Below are 22,888 nucleotides of genomic sequence, written 5' to 3' on the forward strand. Positions count from 1 at the left end.
CCTGGAACTAGGGGGCCCCTCATGGAACTAGATGGGATATACACCTCACAGTATATTTACTGAGATATACATCAGTGTGTATATACTGTGGGATACACACCTCGTTATGTATATACATACCGAGATATAAACACCTCCAAATGTATATGCTAAGATATATGCACTTCCAAATGTATATATACTGGAATATATATGTAAAATCAAGTGCATATACAAAGGAATATATACTGTGGGATACACACCACATATATACACACTGAGATATATACACCTCCAAATGTATATACACATATATACACCTCCAAATGTATATTCACATATATAAACACCTCCAAATGCATATAGAAGTGTATATGTACTATGGCATACACCTTCAAATGTATACACACTGAGATACATATATACACTCCAAGTGTATATACACTGTTACTCTCTGTATATATACATCAAGATACATATAGTCATAAGAATATATGTAAAAATGTTGATTTTAGTGCAGATTGTTTCTATAATTCATAATTTAGGCTACATATATATAATAAGTGGTAATTTTGATATAGTTTATGCTCCAGGGTAATAATATATTAATAAAGTATACATGATGATGCCTGAAAATGATCAGGATTTGAAAAAAATATGTATATACTAGGATAGCAGGAGCCCCCCCCCCCAACACAACGGTAAAAAATAAAAAAATATGTTTCATAGGGAAGCGCTAAGCCAGTAGGGGTCAGACAGATCCTGGGGGGGTGGGAGGTGATTCGTTTTGATGTGAGGAAGGGGAAAGGCCGCTCCATTTCCTCGGATCAAGAGCCCTTCACCAGCCTCAAGTCGACCCTTATTTAAGGGAATATATGGCTTTTCAGTCGTAAATACTGTAATTTAATGCAAATATAACGTCTCAAATTGAAATATTTGCATTACATTTTCTTTATTTACTAAATAACTGTTCGTAGAGACGTATGGAGGTTGGTTTCTCGTTTTTATTTTTACGTGACAGAATTTCTTTGTATGAGCAGACATTTTTGTCATTTAATAAGAAAAACGCTTAGCACTGACGTGCCGCTACCATTCAAAATTCAGTTAACTTTTCTGGCGCGAAGACCCAGCTAATTAAAACCCGAGTTTAATTGATGGTGTTGATAAATAGAACAGCACGATCCAGCAGCCAATTAGCATTAATTACGTCACTGGTGATTAGCAAATCAGCGTGAACAATGACGTCACCGATGTCATCCTGGAGGCTCCTCAGGAGCGCGCGCGCTTCCTTGCCTTCAGTCGCGTCCTGCAGAAAATGGCGTGAGGGTGCACGCTCCTTTGGTAAGCAATTTCTTCGAAATTTCCTAAAAATAACTGGCTATTACCGGTTAACAATGTTTATTAAAATGTCGCGTGTACGCTGGGTTTATATCTGATGCTGTATATCTGCAAAATATGTAGGAAATATAACAAAGTATTTTTTTCCATAAATGACGCCATTATTTTCTTGACAGGAACTGCTGACCCTCCTAAACCTGATGTCAACTGCAGCATTACCTGAGGTAACTATCAATGTTATACTGCAAATGAAGAAAACCCGTCGCTTTCAAACGGCCACCCTCTTTAAGGGGATTTTTTCGGTGACTTGAAATACTTGCCATCTCTTGACTGCTACGTGGTTAATACGTGTATTAATAACTGAATACTGGTGTATGCTGTTCATAATACAGGTGTATGCTATTACTGGTGTATGCTATTTATTACTGGTGTATGCTATTACTGGTGTATACTATTACTGGTGTGTGCTATTACTGGTGTGTGCTATTACTGGTGTATGCTATTACTGGTGTATGCTATTACTGGTGTATGCTATTACTGGTGTATGCTATTACTGGTGTGTGCTATTACTGGTGTATGCTATTACTGGTGTATGCTATTACTGGTGTATGCTATTACTGGTGTATGCTATTACTGGTGTATGCTATTACTGGTGTATGCTATTACTGGTGTATGCTATTACTGGTGTATGCTATTACTGGTGTATGCTATTACTGGTGTATGCTATTACTGGTGTATGCTATTACTGGTGTATGCTATTACTGGTGTATACTATTACTGGTGTGTGCTATTACTGGTGTATGCTATTACTGGTGTATGCTATTACTGGTGTATGCTATTACTGGTGTATGCTATTACTGGTGTATGCTATTACTGGTGTATGCTATTCCTGGTGTATGCTATTTATTACTGGTGTATGCTATTTATTACTGGTGTATGCTATTACTGGTGTATGCTATTACTGGTGTATGCTATTACTGGTGTATGCTATTACTGGTGTATGCTATTACTGGTGTGTGCTATTACTGGTGTATGCTATTACTGGTGTATGCTATTACTGGTGTATGCTATTACTGGTGTATGCTATTACTGGTGTATGCTATTACTGGTGTGTGCTATTACTGGTGTATGCTATTTATTACTGGTGTATGCTATTTATTACTGGTGTATGCTATTTATTACTGGTGTATGCTATTTATTACTGGTGTATGCTATTTATTACTGGTGTATGCTATTCATAATACTGGTGTATGCTATTTATTACTGGTGTATGCTATTACTGGTGTATGCTATTACTGGTGTATGCTATTACTGGTGTATGCTATTTATTACTGGTGTATGCTATTCATTACTGGTGTATGCTATTCATAATACCGGTGTATGCTATTCATAATACCGGTGTATGCTATTACTGGTGTATGCTATTACTGGTGTATGCTATTTATTACTGGTGTATGCTATTTATTACTGGTGTATGCTATTCATTACTGGTGTATGCTATTCATTACTGGTGTATGCTATTCATAATACCGGTGTATGCTATTCATAACTGAATACCGGTTTATGCTTTCATAACTGTTCTTAATAACTATGCTATTCATGACTAACTACCGGTATGCTGTAATTGACTACTGGTGTATTCAGACCTCATTAATGGAATGGTGCCTTGTTGATGGTGAACTAAAGTATTTGAGTAACTTAGGCATTATAACTCCTCCAGGCTTGCTATTTCCCCCATTGTTTGGCAACCGGTATCAAAAGGGGTGCCTTGGTGTTGACGGATTCTTTATCCAAGGCATTGGTTACCCAGGCCCTTGTGGTTTAGTGCTTCTTTTTTATTATAATGGTTACCCAGGCACTGACCCCCTCCAGATTTACCACTCCCCATATTTTGTATTTGTCAAGGGGATGTGCTTTGAAGGTTTTTTTTATTGAAGGAGTCATCCAGGCGCTATGACCCCTTCGGGTTGAGCACTTACCTGGAGGTTATTCCGGGGATCAACGCCCCCGCGGCCTGGTCCATGACCAGGCCTCCCGATGGATCAGGGCCTGATCAACTAGGCTGTTACTGCTGGCCGCACGCAGTCCAACGTACGAGCCACAGCCCGGCTGATCCGGCACTGACTTAAGGTATCTCCAGCTCTCTTGAAGGCAGCCAGGGGTTTATTGGCAATTCCCCTAATGCTTGATGGGAGGCTGTTGAACAGCCTTGGGACCCGGACACTTGTGGTGTTTTCCCTTAGTGTACCAATGGCGTCCCTACTTTTAATTGGGGGCATTTTGCATCGCCTGCCCAGTCTTTTACTTTCGTAGGGAGTGTTTTCTGTGTGCAGATTTGGGACCATTCCTTCCAGGATTTTCCAAGTGTAGATTATGATACATATCTCCCTCCTGCGTTCCAACGAGTACAAGTCAAGTGCTTCCAAGCGTTCCCAGTAGTTAAGGTGCTTGACAGAGCTTATATGTGCAGTAAAGGATCTCTACACTCTAGATCTGTGATGAATGGTTTGAAAAACAGACAAGTTGTAGAATTGAGACACTTATGCAACATATGGGAGTCTTTATTCAGGAAACGTTTCGCCACACAGTGGCTTCATCAGTCCAATACAAAGTAGAAAGCCGTAAGGAGAGGAGGAGTTTGAGGTAATCAGTCCCTCAGCCTGGAGTCGATGTGTTCAGTCCATCAACTCTAGATCTGCGATTTCACCTGCTTTGAATGGAGATGTTAATGTACAAAACAAATTCTGGCCACAAAATAGAGCGAAACACCAACGTCAAAGACCTGGGAGTGATCATGTCGGAGGATCTCACCTTCAAGGACCATAACATTGTATCAATCGCATCTGCTAGAAAAATGACAGGATGGATAATGAGAACCTTCAAAACTAGGGAGGCCAAGCCCATGATGACACTCTTCAGGTCACTTGTTCTATCTAGGCTGGAATATTGCTGCACACTAACAGCACCTTTCAAGGAAGGTGAAATTGCTGACCTAGAAAATGTACAGAGAACCTTCACGGCGCGCATAACGGAGATAAAACACCTCAATTACTGGGAGCGCTTGAGGTTCCTGAACCTGTATTCCCTGGAACGCAGGCAGGAGAGATACATGATTATATACACCTGGAAAATCCTAGAGGGACTAGTACCGAACTTGCACACGAAAATCACTCGCTACGAAAGCAAAAGACTTGGCAGACGATGCAACATCCCCCCAATGAAAAGCAGGGGTGTCACTAGCACGTTAAGAGACCATACAATAAGTGTCAGGGGCCCGAGACTGTTCAACTGCCTCCCAGCATACATAAGGGGGATTACCAACAGCTGGCACTGGACAAGCACCTAAAGTCGGTTCCTGATCAGCCGGGCTGTTGCTTGTACGTTGGTTTGTGTGCAGCCAGCAGCAACAGCCTGGTTGATCAGGCTCTGATCCACCAGGAGGCCTGGTCACAGACCGGGCCGCGGGGGCGTTGACCCCCGGAACTCTCTCCAGGTAAACTCCAGGTAAACAGCAGTATTCCAGCCTAGAGAGAACAAGTGATTTGAAAAGGATCATTGGCTTGGTATCTCTCGTTTTGAACATTATCATTATCCTTTCTATCATTTTCTTTGCATGTGCGATCTTGGCACTGTTGTGATCCTTGAAAGTGAGATCCTCGGACATTACTGTTCCCAGGTCCCTTAGATTATTTTTCCGCTCTATTGTATGGCCAGAGTCTGTAGTATACTGTTCTACTATTATCTCCTCCAGTTTTCCATAACGGAGTAGTTGGAATTTGTCCTCATTGAACATCATATTGTTTACCGTTGCCCACTGGAAAACTTTGTTTATATCTTGGAGGTTAACCGTGTCCCTTCCATAAAGACTTCAGGTACCAAGTTCTTTTCCAGGGTTACTTCACTTTGTTTTTTAATGGCACTGTGACCAGCTTGTTACTGGACCCCTGTTGCTCAAAATATCTGTCCAGAGAGCTCTGTTTCTGGTGTGTCTTTGAAACATCCCTAAAGTGGGACACAACATTGTCATTGTACATGTTGCCAACACAGCCTGCAACAGCTTTGTCAGGGCGAAGTTCATCCATAAGGGTTTGCACTTCAATCCACTTTGCACAAATGTTCTTAATCTTTGAAGAAGGCAGCTTCCTCCATCTCTATTCCTCCTCTGAAGAAAATTCCTGAGCTGTGGTCTGTTGGTGTTGCAAATGAAGCTCTTGCAGTTCTGTAGTGGTTAGCTCTTCATCGTGGTCCTCCATCAACTCTTCCACATCCTCGAAACTCGCATCCAACCCTATGGAATTACCCGATGCCACAATACTTTCCACAACTGGCATAGGCTCCTCAGGGTTAGCCTCAAACCTTTCAAAATCCTTCTTGTACACATTCAGGTCACAATTTTCTCCAAGCAGAGTTCAAAGCCCTGCAAGTCACTCCCTCCCAAGCCTTACCCGAAAAGTTTATGCAGTGGAAGATATTGAAGTGATCTTTCCAGAAAACTCTTAGGGTCAATTCAGTGTCTGAGGTCACTTCACAGCACTTTTCAAACAATGCTTTGGTGTACATTTTTTCGAAGTTTGAAATGACCTCCTGGTCCATGGGCTGGAGGAGAGGAGAATGGTATTAGGGAGCAAAAACTTCAGTGATGAAGCGATACTCCTGCACCATTTGCTCTTCAAAGTCTGGAGGATGAAATGGAGCATTGTCCATTACCAGGAGGCACTTGAGTTCCAATTTATTTTCCAGGAGGTATTTCTTCACACTGGGGTCAAACACTTCATTGAACCAATCTAGGAAAATGTCCCTCGTGACCCATACCTTACTGTTAGCCTTCCACATCCCTCAAATTAGCCTTGGTGACCCGTTTTTTTTTTAAACTGGGATTTTCAGAGTGATACACCAGTAAAGGCTTTACTTTGCAATCCCCACTAGCACTACTAGAAAACATGAGAGCTAGCCTGTCTTTCATAGGCTTGTGTCCTGGCAATGCTGTTTCCTCCTTCGTGATGTAGGTCCTCTTTGGCATTTTCTTCCAAAACGGGTCTGTTTCGTCACAATTGAATACCTGTTGGGGTTTGAATTGTTCAGTCTCTGTACCCCTTTAATTCCTGAAAATATTTTTCAGCCGCTTTTTTGTCAGAACTGGCAGCCTCGCCATGCCTTACCACACCGTGTATGCCACTATGCTTCTTAAATCTCTCAAACCAGCCTTTGCTGGCCTTAAAATCACAAACAGCACTTGTTGCAGGCATTCTTTTTACGAGATCATCATGCAACTGCCTTACCTTTTCACAAATTATTGACTGCATAACACTATCTCCTGCTAACTGTTTTTGGGTAATCCACACCAACAATATCCTCTCCACTTCTTTGAGGATTTGAAATCTCTTTTTTGTCAGCATGTCTACCCGTTTTGCAACAACAGCTTCCTTGATTTCCTTTCCCTTCGCCATGATCGAAGTGATGGTTGAATGGTGTTTGCCATACATCCAGATAAGCTCTGAAACATGCACTCCACTTTCATATTTTTCAATTTCTTTCTTTAATTCAATTGTGTTTCTCAATTTCTTTACCAAAGGGCTGGCATTAGCTTTCTTTGGGCCCATGGTGACTTCTTTAGCAGTTGCAAGCACAAAAAAAACAATGGATTATTATGAAATGTATCATATGAACCCTTGGGGTGATGGTCACTCTGATAAACATTGCCACAGAGTGTGAATGGTTCGGAAGTCTGGCTTTGTGTGCACGTTGACGCTGGGATGCCGTTCGGACGCATACCAGATGTTTGCTGAATCACGAGGTCAGTCATGAACCGCGAGGCTATATTTTGCCGAAAAAAATTGCTGAAAGTCGGATTTCACGAAAGTTGTGGCTACTGAAAGGCGGGGGTCCACTGTACTAGTCTTTTTACTAGTATTATTAACATTACAGTGGACCCCCGCTTAACGATCATCTCCCAATGCGACCAATTATGTAAGTGCATTTGTACGTGTGTGTTTGGGGGTCTGAAATGGACTAATCTACTTCACAATATTCCTTTTTTTTTTTTATTATCACACTGGCCGATTCCCACCAAGGCAGGGTGGCCCGAAAAAGAAAAACTTTCACCATCATTCACTCCATCACTGTCTTGCCAGAAGGGTGCTTTACACTACAGTTTTTAAACTGCAACATTAACACCCCTCCTTCAGAGTGCAGGCACTGTACTTCCCATCTCCAGGACTCAAGTCCGGCCTGCCGGTTTCCCTGAATCCCTTCATAAATGTTACTTTGCTCACACTCCAACAGCACGTCAAGTATTAAAAACCATTTGTCTCCATTCACTCCTATCAAACACGCTCACGCATGCCTGCTGGAAGTCCAAGCCCCTCGCACACAAAACCTCCTTTACCCCCTCCAACCTTTCCTAGGCCGACCCCTACCCCGCCTTCCTTCCACTACAGACTGATACACTCTCGAAGTCATTCTGTTTCGCTCCATTCTCTCTACATGTCCGAACCACCTCAACAACCCTTCCTCAGCCCTCTGGACAACAGTTTTGGTAATCCCGCACCTCCTCCTAACTTCCAAACTACGAATTCTCTGCATTATATTCACACCACACATTGCCCTCAGACATGACATCTCCACTGCCTCCAGCCTTCTCCTCGCTGCAACATTCATCACCCACGCTTCACACCCATATAAGAACGTTGGTAAAACTATACTCTCATACATTCCCCTCTTTGCCTCCAAGGACAAAGTTCTTTGTCTCCACAGACTCCTAAGTGCGCCACTCACTCTTTTTCCCTCATCTTTCATAGACCCATCCGCTGACACGTCCACTCCCAAATATCTGAATACGTTCACCTCCTCCATACTCTCTCCCTCCAATCTGATATCCAATCTTTCATCACCTAATCTTTTTGTTATCCTCATAACCTTACTCTTTCCTGTATTCACCTTTAATTTTCTTCTTTTGCACACCCTACCAAATTCATCCACCAATCTCTGCAACTTCTCTTCAGAATCTCCCAAGAGCAGAGTGTCATCAGCAAAGAGCAGCTGTGACAACTCCCACTTTGTGTGTGATTCTTTATCTTTTAACTCCACGCCTCTTGCCAAGACCCTCGCATTTACTTCTCTTACAACCCCATCTATAAATATATTAAACAACCACGGTGACATCACACATCCTTGTCTAAGGCCTACTTTTACTGGGAAAAAATTTCCCTCTTTCCTACATACTCTAACTTGAGCCTCACTATCCTTGTAAAAACTCTTCACTGCTTTCAGTAACCTACCTCCTACACCATACACTTGCAACATCTGCCACATTGCCCCCCTATCCACCCTGTCATACGCCTTTTCCAAATCCATAAATGCCACAAAGACCTCTTTAGCCTTATCCAAATACTGTTCACTTACATGTTTCACTGTAAACACCTGGTCCACACACCCCCTACCTTTCCTAAAGCCTCCTTGTTCATCTGCTATCCTATTCTCCGTCTTACTCTTAATTCTTTCAATTATAACTCTACCATACACTTTACCAGGTATACTCAACAGACTTATCCCCCTATTATTTTTGCACTCTCTTTTATCCCCTTTGCCTTTATACAAAGGCAAATTGCACCAACCACTCCAAAACTATATCCCCACCTGCTTTTAACATTTCTATCTTTATCCCATCAATCCCGGCTGCCTTACCCCCTTTCATTTTACCTACTGCCTCACGAACTTCCCCCACACTCACAACTGGCTCTTCCTCACTCCTACAAGATGTTATTCCTCCTTGCCCTATACACGAAATAACAGCTTCCCTATCTTCATCAACATTTAACAATTCCTCAAAATATTCCCTCCATCTTCCCAATACCTCTAACTCTCCATTTAATAACTCTCCTCTCCTATTTTTAACTGACAAATCCATTTGTTCTCTAGGCTTTCTTAACTTGTTAATCTCACTCCAAAACTTTTTCTTATTTTCAACAAAATTTGTTGATAACATCTCGCCCACTCTCTCATTTGCTCTCTTTTTACATTGCTTCACCACTCTCTTAACCTCTCTCTCTTTCTCCATATACTCTTCCCTCCTTGCATCACTTCTACTTTGTAAAAACTTCTCATATGCTAACTTTTTCTCCCTTACTACTCTCTCTACATCATCATTCCACCAATCGCTCCTCTTCCCTCCTGTAACCACAAACTTCTGCTGAACACTCTAACACTACATTTTTAAACCTACCCCATACCTCTTCGACCCCATTGCCTATGCTCTCATTAGCCCATCTATCCTCCAATAGCTGTTTATATCTTACCCTAACTGCCTCCTCTTTTAGTTTATAAACCTTCACCTCTCTTCCCTGATGCTTCTATTCTCCTTGTATCCCATCTACCTTTTTCTCTCAGTGTAGCTACAACTAGAAAGTGATCTGATATATCTGTGGCCCCTCTATAAACATGTACATCCTGAAGTCTACTCAACAGTCTTTTATCTACCAATACATAATCCAACAAACTACTGTCATTTCGCCCTACATCATATCTTGTATACTTATTTATCCTCTTTTTCTTAAAATATGTATTACCTATAACTAAACCCCTTTCTATACAAAGTTCAATCAAAGGGCTCTCATTATCATTTACACCTGGCACCCCAAACTTACCTACCACACCCTCTCTAAAAGTTTCTCCTACTTTAGCATTCAGGTCCCCTACCACAATTACTCTCTCACTTGGTTCAATGGCTCCTATACATTCACTTAACATCTCCCAAAATCTCTCTCTCTCCTCTGCATTCCTCTCTTCTCCAGGTGCATACACGCTTATTATGACCCACTTCTCGCATCCAACCTTTACTTTAATCCACATAATTCTTGAATTTACACATTCATATTCTCTTTTCTCCTTCCATAACTGATCATTTAACATTACTGCTACCCCTTCCTTTGCTCTATCTCTCTCAGATACTCCAGATTTAATCCCATTTATTTCCCCCCACTGAAATTCTCCTACCCCCTTCAGCTTTGTTTTGCTTAGGGCCAGGACATCCAACTTCTTTTCATTCATAACATCAGCAATCATCTGTTTCTTGTCATCCGCACTACATCCACGCACATTTAAGCATCCCAGTTTTATAAAGTTTTTCTTCTCTTTTTTAGTAAATGTCTACAGGAGAAGGGGTTACTAGCCCATTGCTCCCGGCATTTTAGTCGCCTCATACGACATGCATGGCTTACGGAGGAAAGATTCTTTTCCACTTCGGTCAGTACTGGCACCTGAACATACTTCTGGAATGAAAAAATATCGTTAACCGGGGGTCCGCTGTATTAGTATTAAAAAATTAATTTGTTGCCAGTAGGCTGTAACCTAATATATTAAGCCTACCAGTTACTGCCTCGTGAGGTCATTTACAATTGTTAAGATAAGATTTCGTTCGGATTTTTAACCCTAGATGGTTAGCCACCCAGGAAAACCCAAGAAAGGCAGTGCGTCTTCGAGGACTGTCTTATTTCCATTGTGGTCCTCGATTTTGTCTCCTCAGGATGCAACCCACACCAGTCGACTAACACCCAAGTACCTACTTGCTGGTAGGTGAACAGGACAACAGGTGTAAGAAATCATGTCAATGTTTCTACCCCACCGGGAATCGAACCTGGGCCCTCCATGTGTAAAGCGAGAGCTTTGCCATGGGGGTTACTTTTTTTTTTTTATATAGTAAACCAGTAGGTGGCATACAATGGGAGGTAATGATCTATTGCAATGGACTCTTGATTCAGTTCCTTGAATCAAGAGCCCTTCACTAGCATTAAGGAACTCTTCCTTTAAAAGGAGTAAATCAGATTTGACTTACAAGCTTTTTTTGTTACTAAATTTAAATTTACAGTGGACTCTCAGATTATGACATTAATCTATTCCAGAGAAGTGTGTCTTTATCCGAATCTGTCATAATCTGAATTAATTTTCCCCATAAGAAATAATGGAAATCCAGTTAATATGTTCCAGACACCCTAAAGTACTAAACAAAATTAATTTTTTTCACATGAAATAATAATAATAAGTTTATTTCTTTGTAAAGGTTACAATGTGTAATTACAATTTTGATTTGCTAAGTACAAAGATAGCCACTATCATGCCGAGGCATTTCGGGCAAACTAATCCTAATACATAGTAACTAATTAAAACTAGATAAGATAATAGTAAGAGATAAGATAAGATAAGATTTCGTTCGGATTTTTAACCCCGGAGGGTTAGCCACCCAGGATAACCCAAGAAAGTCAGTGCGTCATCGAGGACTGTCTAACTTATTTCCATTGGGGTCCTTAATCTTGTCCCCCAGGATGCGACCCACACCAGTCGACTAACACCCAGGTACCTATTTGCTGCTAGGTGAACAGGACAACAGGTGTAAGGAAACGTGTCGAAATGTTTCCACCCGCCGGGAATCGAACCCGGGCCCTCCGTGTGTGAAGCGGGAGCTTTAGCCACCAGGCCACCGGGCCATAGCAATTATTATTTAAAACTAAACACACAATAGTGGTTAGCTGTTTTACAATCTTATTTGGACTTCATAAATCTTATGTATACTTAGTACAAAATCTAATTTACAAGAAATGGTGCAGGTGGTAATATTTTATGGAATGGCAGAATTAAAAGCCAGGAGGTCAATGATAAATCTAGCCAGTAAATGTTTAGTTGATTTAGTTAATATTGTGAGATAAGATGATTTTTTAGCAAAGTCCTAAATTTATAAGTTGTCTGGGGATCCTTGGCTTGTTCCGGTAGCAATTTCCAGATCTTTGGGCCTTTTATGTGCACAGCGTTCATGCATAGTGAGAGTTTTACTCGAGGGATGTTGAAAAGGGCCTTATGCCTTGTATTGTGACTGTGCATTCTGTTGTTACTGTCGAGGAGTAGTTTTAGGGGAGGGTTTAGAATGGAGTTTAAAGTTCTGTATATGTAGTAGGCACAATAATAAGAGTGTATGTTTTATATATTTAGCAAGTTGTCTTGAAAAGTGGTGGGGTGTGCTGTCTAGCACAGGAGCTGGTTATCACCCGCACAGCAGCTTTTGTTGGATTATTAAGGGTCTAAGGTGGTTGGCTGTGGTTGAGCCCCAGGCACAGATACCATAAGTGAGGTAAGGATATATTAGAGAGTGGTACAAGGTAAGGAGAGTCGTTTGTGATACATAGTAGCGTATCTTGGAAAGGATTCCTACTGATTTGGAAATTTTCTTGGCTATGTGATGGGTGTGGGACTGAAATTTAAGATTACAGTCAAGGAGAAGACCTAGAAATTTGCCCTCTGTGTGTCTTGATATAGGGGAACCATTTAACAGTATGTTGAGTTGAATATATGAGGCTCTGTTGCCAAACAGCATGAAGCAAGTTTTTTCTATGTTAAGTGTGAGTTTGTTGGTCATCATCCAAGCATATATCTTTAGCAGTTCATTGTTTACAGTGTTTTCAAGCACAGCTTGGTCTGAATGGGAGTAGACATATGTAGTGTCATCTGCGAATAGAACTGGTGTAAGGAGTTGGGATGCATTGGGGAGATCATGATGTAGATGAGAAAGAGGAGTGGGCCTAGGACACTACCTTCAGGGCCGGATTACTGCATAGGCAAACTAGGCATTTGCCTAGGGCCCCACGCATTTGGGGGCCCCGCGGTCCAAGGGGTTCAGGGGCTCATCCAAGACTGCGCACATGGTGCAAGTGCAAAGGGGTCCCTACCTAAAAAGTTCAAGTCTTTGGAGAGTAAAATTGATTTTTAAAAATTAATCAAAATTTGAAACATTTAAGAAATGCAGTTATCTCAGAAACCTTCCCTATTGTTGACATAGTGTATCGTCTTTACCTAACACTTCCAGCTACTAACTGTGAAGGAGAACGTTCATTTTCTGTTTTGAAAAAAGTGAAAAACCAGCTCCGTTCAACAATGAGCCAAGACAAATTGTGTAACCTAGCCTTGTTGACCATTGAGTCTGATCTAACAAGAAATATTGATTTTCAGAATATAATTGATGATTTTGCCAATATGAAATCCAGAAAAAAGTTTATTTAAGAAGTGCCTGTGAATATAAACATTTCTTTACTTTCTTGAGTTTATATGATTTGATAGTCTTATGCATGATGCAATGATAACAATAATGGACAGTGATTTATAAAGGGAATAATAGTGCTGTAGTGGTTATGCTGAATATAATAGGTACATGATGTCACTACTTTAATAGCTTAATCTAGTAATACTATGCTGTCTTGAGTTTATTCTCTTTAAAATGCATGATTTAACAAGATAGTTACAATGGCTGTTGGTAAATGGTTTTGGTTGTCTTGATGTACTTTCCCTATTAAATTTAATTAAATAGCCAGAATGTATTTAATTAGACCTTAAACAGGCTCACACCGACCCCCCCCCCCAAGCTGGAAGGGGTTGCTTCGCTAGCCCGTAACTCAACGCAAAGGGGCCCCGCCAATCTGAATAGCCTAGGGCCCGGAGACTTCTTAATCTGGCCCTGACTACCTTGCGGTACTCCAGCTACAGGTTGGATAGCGGAGTTGACTCCATTTGCATGCACATACTTGTGTCTGTCGTTAAGATAGAATTTTAGGTAGTTTAGAGAATGCCCTCTTATGCCATAATGATACAGCTTGAGGTGCAAGAGATTGGTCAGCTGTGTCAAACGCTTTTCTTAGGTCAATAAAGAGCCCCAGGGGATATTCATTCTTATCGAGAGCTGTATATATTAGGTCAAGCATTTGTATAATAGCATCATTCGTGCTTTTTTTTTTGGTCTAAATCCAAACTGGCATGGGTTAAGTATGTTGTTGGATGTAAGGTAGCGAGTCAAGTTGCTTGTGTATTATTTTTTCAAATATCTTGGATAGTATAGGCAAGTTTGATATGGGTCTGTAATTGTTCAAATCAGTTGGATCTCCACCTTTGTGGATCAGGGTGACCCTTGCTGTCTTGAGTATGGATGGGAAGGTTGAGGAAGCTATAGATTTGTTAAACATTGTTGCAATAATGGGCAACAGTTCTGGTGCAGCTTTTTTATATATGAATGGTGGCAAGTTATCTAGATCACTTGATTTGTTTTTTAATGATTTATTGATGAGTGAGACTTCAGTGGGATTAGTTGGAGCTAGGAATAGAGTACGTACTATTTGGATAGTTGCCAGTGAGGTACTTGCTCGGAAGGGTATTTGAGCTAGGAATTTGGCTCTCTAGCTTTGATCCTATGGTAGAGAAGAAGACATTAAATTTGTCGGCCGTGTTTATAGGTTGCATGTGAGGTTCATCTGGTTTAATTAAGTCTCTCTCTCTAATTCCAGTCGATTTTCTTGAGCCCAAAATTTTGGAGAGGGTTTGCCAGGTACTTTTCATGTCACCTTTCATTTCACTAAATCTATTTTCACAATACATTTGCTTTGATTTACGTATTAGTTTTGCGAGTATTGATGTGTATCTTTTAGTAAATTCTTTAGTAATTAAGCCTAATCTGAACTGCTTTTCAGTTTGGTGTTTTTTATTAATAGATTTGAGGATACTTCTAGTTAGCCATGGGCTGTTTAGCCTCTTTTCTGTGACTTGTTTCATTTTGACTGGGCAATGTTTGTTCTAGAGGTTTAGGGTTTTATGTAAAAAAAAAAATTGGTATCTTTATCAATATTATTACTGTCATTTAGCTCTCTCTGCCAATCAGTGGCACCTAGTGCTAGTTTTAGGTTGTTTATCGATGTCTCGTCACGCAGGCGAAATGAGATCTTTCTTGTTTTTTGAGGCGGTTTAGATAAGTTGGTTATGAGAAAGGTAGGATAGTGGGCTGTGGTGTTATCTGTGATTATACCTGCTTGTAGTGGGGATATTATGTTGGTCCAGATATGGTCGAGTAACGAGGCACTAGTGTCAGATTCTTGTTGGCTTTGTTATAGTGGGTAGCAATAAGCTGTTTACCTGGAGAGAGTTCCGGGGGTCAACGCCCCCGCGGCCCAGTCTGTGACCAGGCCTCCTGGTGGATCAGAGCCTGATCAACTAGGCTGTTACTGCTGGCTGCACACAAACCAACATACGAGCCACAGCCCGGCTGGTCAGGAACCGACTTTAGGTGCTTGTCCAGTGCCAGCTTGAAGACTGCCAGGGGTCTGTTGGTAATCCCCCTTATGTATGCTGGGAGGCAGTTGAACAGTCTCGGGGCCCCTGACACTTATTGTATGGTCTCTTAACGTGCTAGTGACACCCCTGCTTTTCATTGGGGGGATGTTGCATCGTCTGGCAAGTCTTTTGCTTTCGTAGTGAGTGATTTTCGTGTGCAAGTTCGGTACTAGTCCCTCTAGGATTTTCAAGGTGTATATAATCATGTATCTCTCCTGCCAGCGTTCCAGGGAATACAGGTTTAGGAACCTCAAGCGTTCCCAGTAATTGAGGTGTTTTATCTCCGTTATGAGTGCTGTGAAGGTTCTTTGTACATTTTCTAGGTCAGCAATTTCACCTTCCTTGAAAGGTGCTGTTAGTGTGCAGCAATATTCCAGCCTAGATAGAACAAGTGACCTGAAGAGTGTCATCATGGGCTTGGCCTCCCTAATTTTGAAGGTTCTCATTATCCATCCTGTCATTTTTCTAGCAGATGCGATTGATACAATGTTATGGTCCTTGAAGGTGAGATCCTCCGACATGATCACTCCCAGGTCTTTGACGTTGGTGTTTCGCTCTATTTTGTGGCCAGAATTTGTTTTGTACTCTGATGAAGATTTAATTTCCTCGTGTTTACCATATCTGAGTAATTGAAATTTCTCATCGTTGAACTTCATATTGTTTTCTGCAGCCCACTGAAAGATTTGGTTGATGTCCGCCTGGAGCCTTGCAGTGTCTGCAATGGAAGACACTGTCATGCAGATTCGGGTGTCATCTGCAAAAGAAGACACGGTGCTGTGGCTGACATCCTTGTCTATGTCGGATATGAGGATGAGGAACAAGATAGGAGCGAGTGCTGTGCCTTGTGGAACAGAGCTTTTCACCGTAGCTACCTCGGACTTTACTCTGTTGACGACTACTCTCTGTGTTCTGTTAGTGAAGAAATTATAGATCCATCGACCGACTTTTCCTGTTATTCCTTTAGCACGCATTTTGTGCGCTATTACGCCATGGTCACACTTGTCAAAGGCTTTTGCAAAGTCTGTATATATTACATCTGCATTCTTTTTGTCTTCTAGTGCATCTAGGACCTTGTCGTAGTGATCCAATAGTTGAGACAGACAGGAGCGACCTGTTCTAAACCCATGTTGCCCTGGGTTGTGTATCTGATGGGTTTCTAGATGGGTGGTGATCTTGCTTCTTAGGACCCTTTCAGAGATTTTTATGATATGGGATGTTAGTGCTATCGGTCTGTAGTTCTTTGCTGTTGCTTTACTGCCCCCTTTGTGGAGTGGGGCTATGTCTGTTGTTTTTAATAACTGTGGGATGACCCCCGTGTCCATGCTCCCTCTCCATAGGATGGAAAAGGCTCGTGATAGGGGCTTCTTGCAGTTGTTGATGAACACGGAGTTCCACGAGTATGGCCCTGGGGCAGAGTGCATGGGCATGTCATATATCGCCTGTTCGAAGTCATTTGGCGTCAGGATAAAATCAGATAGGCTTGTGTTAACCAAATTCTGTGGCTCTCTCAAAAAATTAATTTTGATCTTCGATTCTCAGTCTGGTTAGCGGCTTGCTAAAAACCGAGTCATATTGGGACTTGAGTAGCTCACTCATTTCCTTGCTGTCATCTGTGTAGGACCCATCTTGTTTAAGTAGGGGCCCAATACTGGACGTTGTTCTCGACTTTGATTTGGCACAGGAGAAGAAATACTTTGGGTTTCTTTCGATTTCATTTATGGCTTTCAGTTCTTCCCGCAATTCCTGACTCCTATAAGATTCCTTTAGCTTAAGTTCGATGCTTGCTATTTCTCTGACCAGTGTCTCACTACGCCTTTCAGATATATTGACCTCTTTTAGCCGCTCTGTTATTCTTTTCCGTCGCCTGTGAAGGGAGTGCCTGTCCCTTTCTATTTTACATCTACTCCTCCTTTTTCTTAGAGGAATAAGCCTTGTGCATACATCGAGCGCCACCGAGTTAATCTGTTCTAGGCATTAGTTGGGGTCTGTGTTGCTTAGTATATCTTCCCAGCTTATATCAGTTAAGATTTGGTTTAATGTGGTCCCACTTTGCTTTTGTTATTGAAGTTGAATTTGGTGAATGCTCCCTCGTGACTAATCTCATTATGTTGGTCTGGGGCTCCGTGCATACATGTCTGAACCTCAATTATGTTGTGATCTGAGTATATTGTTTTTGATATGGTGACATTTCGTATCAGATCATCATTGTTAGTGAAGATGAGGTCTAGTGTATTCTCCAGTCGAGTAGGCTCTATTATTTGCTGGTTTAAATTGAATTTTGTGCAGAGATTTAAAAGCTCGTGTGAGTGGAGTTTTCATCAGAGCTGCCTCCTGGTGTTATTACTGCAACAATATTATTTGCTATATTCCTGCATTTTAGGTGCCTTAAGTTGAAATCCCCCAGGAGCAAGATGTTGGGTGCAGGAGCTGGCAGATTTTCCAGACAATGGTCAATTTTTAACAGCTGTTCCTGGAATTGCTGGGATGTTGCATCTGGAGGCTTGTAGACTACCACAATGACTAGGTTTTGGTTCTCGATCTCGATTCTCAAATCTCTCAAACCAGCCTTTTCTGGCCTTAAATTCATCAATATCAGCACTAGTTTCAGGCATTTTCTTAGATCATTATGCAACTGCCTTGCCTTTTCACGTATAATTGACTGCGTTTCTCGTTGATCCACTCCAACAACAATCTCTCCACATCTTCGAGTATTTGTGATCTCTGTTTTGTGAGCATATTTCCACCTTTCACAACAACAGTTTCCTTGATTGCCTTTTTCTTGGCCAAGATAGTAGCGATGGTTGTATGGGGTTTGTTATACAACCTGGCCAGCTTGGAGACGTGCACTACACTTTCATATTTTGCAATGATCTCTTTCTTGAATTCAATAGTATTTCTCACCCTCTTTACTACAGGGCTTGCACTAGAAGCTTTCTTTAGGCTCATGGTGACTTATTTAGCAGTTGCAAGCACTAAAAACAATGGAATAATACAAAATTTATCGCATGTATGAGTGGAATCGCCCTCACTGGCTTGTAAACAACGGCATACGCTGTACATGGAGTGGCGAGCCGCTCAATCCCCACGGACACATTTGGGACGAATGACTTTAACCGAGTTTTGTTGTTAACCGCCAATATTTTGACGCAAAAACTTTACTTAATCTGAATTTTACGTAATCCGATGATGTTGTAATCTGGGGGTCCACTGTATCTCAAATATAAAGTGTTTGTGGTCCAGATATGGTACTTGTTTATGAAGTGTTTGCTGAGGTTTAATACCTGCTTATTATAATCAATTATAATAAAGAAGCGCTAAACCTACAAGGGTCAGACAGCTCAGACTACCTGGTTATATATTCACATCGTTGTACAAAATTTGTCATCTTCCTTATAGTGGAGTAGTGGAAACAGATGCTATATTTCATGTGTACACTGAGTTGCAAGGTAATATTTTGTGAAGGTATTCAGGTAAAAAGGTTTGTTGGACTTGAGTACTGGAGATGGAAATAGTACAATGCCTACAGTTTAAGAGGTTTGGGATATTTGCCATTTGGAGTGACATCTGAACTGTCTTATCTGTGCACCTCTGCGAAGACGGTGATACTGTGAATGACGGTGAAAGTTTCTTTTTTGGGTCATCTTGCCTCGGTGGGAGACAGCCGGTGTGCGTGTGTATTCTTTCAACAAATCAGTCGTATCCCACCAAGGCGGGGTGGTGCCCCAAAAAGAAAAACGAAAGTTCTCTTTTTAAATTCAGTATAATGTATACAGAAGGGGTTACTAACCCCTTGCTTCCTGCATTTTACTCTCCTCTTAAGACACACACGGCTTACGCACTTCCCTATGAAGATGCATGTGTGTGTGTGTGTATAAGTATGTCGTGCCAAATAGGTAAAGCTTGCGAGTTTGGCTTAAATAGCAACGCTCTTCTTGTCGTATAAGGCAAGCAAAAATTTGTATATTCAATAATTTCACAATCATTCTGAACCTAACAAAAAAAAAATGTTTCATTGTTTATTAAATTATTGTAAACTTGCTAAATTAAATTGTGCTTGTTATAATAAGGTTAGGTAAGTTTTCTAAGGTTCTTTTGGTACATAATTAATTTTTACATTAAATTAAAGCAGCGCTGTATAGCCCTTGTGGCTTAGCGCTTCTTTTTGATTATAATAATAATAATACATTAAAATAAAAAAAATATTCCTTTAAGCATGTAAGAGAAACTTTAGAAAGGACTTTATATATAAGAGGGTTGTATATAAATGTTAAATTTTAATCTCCCTGATAGTTGTCAAGTATTCTTGACAGTCAACAGGTTACATGCAAACTTAATTAAATCCTCATGTAGTAGATAGACTTTAAACTTGATAAAGTAACTAGAATAATTAGCTTATTTCCACAGTGCATTTTAAAATCCAAAATATGTTGTCTGAAGCAACTTTTTTTTTTCCTTATTTGGTTTTAATTAGGCTATTAAAAATCCATTAAAAAATATGCTGCTCCTTCCTCAAAATTCATACAGTATTTTGTATTTAAAATTCCCTTTTTTTTTTTTTTTTTTTTTTTTTTTTTTTTTTTTTTTTTTTTTTCTTCATTTTAACACATCGGCCGTTTCCCACTGAGGCAGTGATCCAGAAAAGAAGAAACACATGAATCATCATTCACTCCATAGTAGTGATGGTGAATTAAGTCATGATGGTGAGGGTGTTAGGAATCATGATGGTAAGGGTGTTAGGAATATTGATGGGCTATTGAGCATGTTAGTTTGTAGTGGAGCAGCACACCTTCTCTACTGTCACCCCTTGATGCTGGTAAGGGGCTCTTGATGTAGGGAATTGTATCTGTCCTCCAGTTCCCTGAATTGACTGAATACCTTCCATTCCCCCCCTTCCCCCCCCCACCCACACACGCTGTATAATCTTACTTGGAGTTTACCTGGAGAGAGTTCCGGGGGTCTACGCCCCTGCAGCCCGGTCTGTGACCAGGCCTCATGGTGGATCAGAGCCTGATCAACCAGGCTGTTACTGCTGGCTGCACGCAATCCAACGTATGAGCCACAGCCCAGCTGGTCAGGTACCGACTTTAGGTGCTTGTCCAGTGCCTGCTTGAAGACAGCTAGGGGTCTATTGGTAATCCTTCTTATGTATGCTGGGAGGCAGTTGAACAGTCTCGGGCCCCTGACACTTATTGTATTCTCTTAACGTGCTAGTGACACCCCTGCTTTTCATTGGGGGGATGTTGCATCGTCTGCCGAGTCTTTAGCTTTCGTTGCGAGTGATTTTCGTGTGCAAGTTCGGTACTAGTCCCTCTAGGATTTTCTAGGTGTATATAATCATCTCTCTCGCCTGTGTTCCAGGGAGTACAGGTTTAGGAACTTCAACCTTTTGCCCCCCTTTTCCCAACCTAACCCTTGGGCACGACCTACTTCCACATTGTACAAATGTGACACCACCTATGACTGCTGCACCTCTCCTGCCTACGGTTTATAAGCTACTTTTCCACATGTGCCGCATTCTATTCAAGATTGATGGACTGACCATATCGACTCGAGGTTGAGGGACTGATTACCTCGTTCTTCTCCTGTTCTTCACGTTTCTCCTTTGTATGGACTGATGAAGCCACTGTGTGGCAAAACGTTTCCTCAGTAAAGATAACCCCTAAAGTCAGTACCTGACCAGCCGGGCTGTGGCTTGTACGTTGGATTGCGTGCAGCCAGCAGTAACAGCCTGGTTGATCAGGCTCTGATCCACCAGGAGTCCTGGTCACAGACTGGGCCACAGGGGCCTTGACCCCCGGAACTCTCTCCAAGTAAACTCCAGGTAAACCCAAGAGTTGCACATGTGTCTAATTTATCAACTGTGTCGGTTCTCTGAACCATTCATCTACAATCCTGTGGTACTTATGTATATCCAGTATTTACTTTTTGGTAGGCTTCATATTAATCAAGTGAAATGGGCATTTTATCATTCCAGAAATCTGAACTTCACAACCCCAGCAAGATATTTGAACTTCACAACCCCAGCAAGATATTTGAACTTCACAACCCCAGTAAGATATTTGAACTTCTGAACCCCAGCAAGATATTTGAACTTCACAACCCCAGTAAGATATTTGAACTTCTGAACCCCAGCAAGATATTTGAACTTCACAACCCCAGTAAGATATTGGAAATTCTCAACCCCAGCAAGATATTTGAACTTCACAACCCCAGTAAGATATTTGAACTTCTCAACCTCAGCAAGACATTTGAACTTCTCAACCCGTGGATGATTTCAGCAGTAACCTCATAACACTTCTATTGGGCAAGTAGTTAGTTAAACCAAGACAACTAACATGAAGTAAGTTAATATTTCTTCATGTATTCCTTGCTGTGTACTTTACCTTCTGTTACATTTGTTTTATATAAAACTGGTGTTTATAAGATTTATATTTTGGGAACATGTTTGTGTGTGGGTGTTGCTCATACCTGCGTGCTGCTCATACCAGGATGCTACCCCTGGGTGCTACACCTGGGTGCTGCACATACCTGGGTGCTGCTCACACCTGGGTAGCACTTGGGCTATTATCAGCCTGGGTAGCACTTGGGCTGTTATCAGCCTGGGTAGCACTTGGGCACTATCAGCCTGGGTAGCACTGGGGCACTATCAGCCTGGGTAGCACTGGGGCACTATCAGCCTGGGTAGCATTGGGGCACTATCAGCCTGGGTAGCACTGGGGCACTATCAGCCTGGGTAGCACTGGGGCACTATCAGCCTGGGTAGCACTGGGGCACTATCAGCCTGGGTAGCACTGGGGCACTATCAGCCTGAGGCTACTGTCACCCTAGGTAGTACTGTCCTGCTTAATGTATGAAACTGTCTCTTGCAATTATTTAAACTGCCAACCATATTGTTTTAAACCATTTTATACTGCCAAGTGTTTTATACCTTCTAATGTTTTATACCTTCTAATGTTTTATATCTTCTAGTGTTTTATACCTTCTAATGTTTTATATCTTCTAATGTTTTATATCTTCTAATGTTTTATATCTTCTAATGTTTTATATCTTCTAATGTTTTATATCTTCTAATGTTTTATATCTTCTAATGTTTTATATCTTCTAATGTTTTATATCTTCTAATGTTTTATATCTTCTAATGTTTTATATCTTCTAATGTTTTATACCTTCTAATGTTTTATATCTTCTTATGTTTTATATCTAATGTTTTATATCTTCTAATGTTTTATATCTTCTAATGTTTTATACCTTCTAATGTTTTATATCTTCTAATGTTTTATACCTTCTAATGTTTTATACCTTCTTATGTTTTATATCTTCTAATGTTTTATATCTTATAATGTTTTATATCTTCTAATGTTTTATATCTTCTAATGTTTTATACCTTCTTATGTTTTATATCTAATGTTTTATATCTTCTAATGTTTTATACCTTCTA

The 22,888-nt window shown here is 41.0% G+C and overlaps 1 protein-coding gene across 1 annotated transcript; it reads left to right on the plus strand.

Annotated features, from left to right (window-relative positions):
• The first annotated feature begins 1,246 nt into the window (after positions 1-1,246).
• Positions 1,247-22,531, plus strand: LOC128690420 (uncharacterized). The gene is made up of 3 exons (XM_070089786.1): positions 1,247-1,320; positions 1,494-1,541; positions 21,425-22,531. The coding sequence occupies exons 2-3, from the start codon at positions 1,518-1,520 to the stop codon at positions 21,740-21,742; spliced, it is 342 nt and encodes a 113-aa protein (XP_069945887.1). The 5' UTR covers positions 1,247-1,320; positions 1,494-1,517; the 3' UTR covers positions 21,743-22,531.
• The last annotated feature ends 357 nt before the right edge of the window (positions 22,532-22,888 follow it).

This window comes from Cherax quadricarinatus, chromosome 29 (assembly GCF_038502225.1).
Source record: "Cherax quadricarinatus isolate ZL_2023a chromosome 29, ASM3850222v1, whole genome shotgun sequence".
NCBI classification, from domain to species: Eukaryota; Metazoa; Arthropoda; class Malacostraca; order Decapoda; family Parastacidae; genus Cherax; species Cherax quadricarinatus.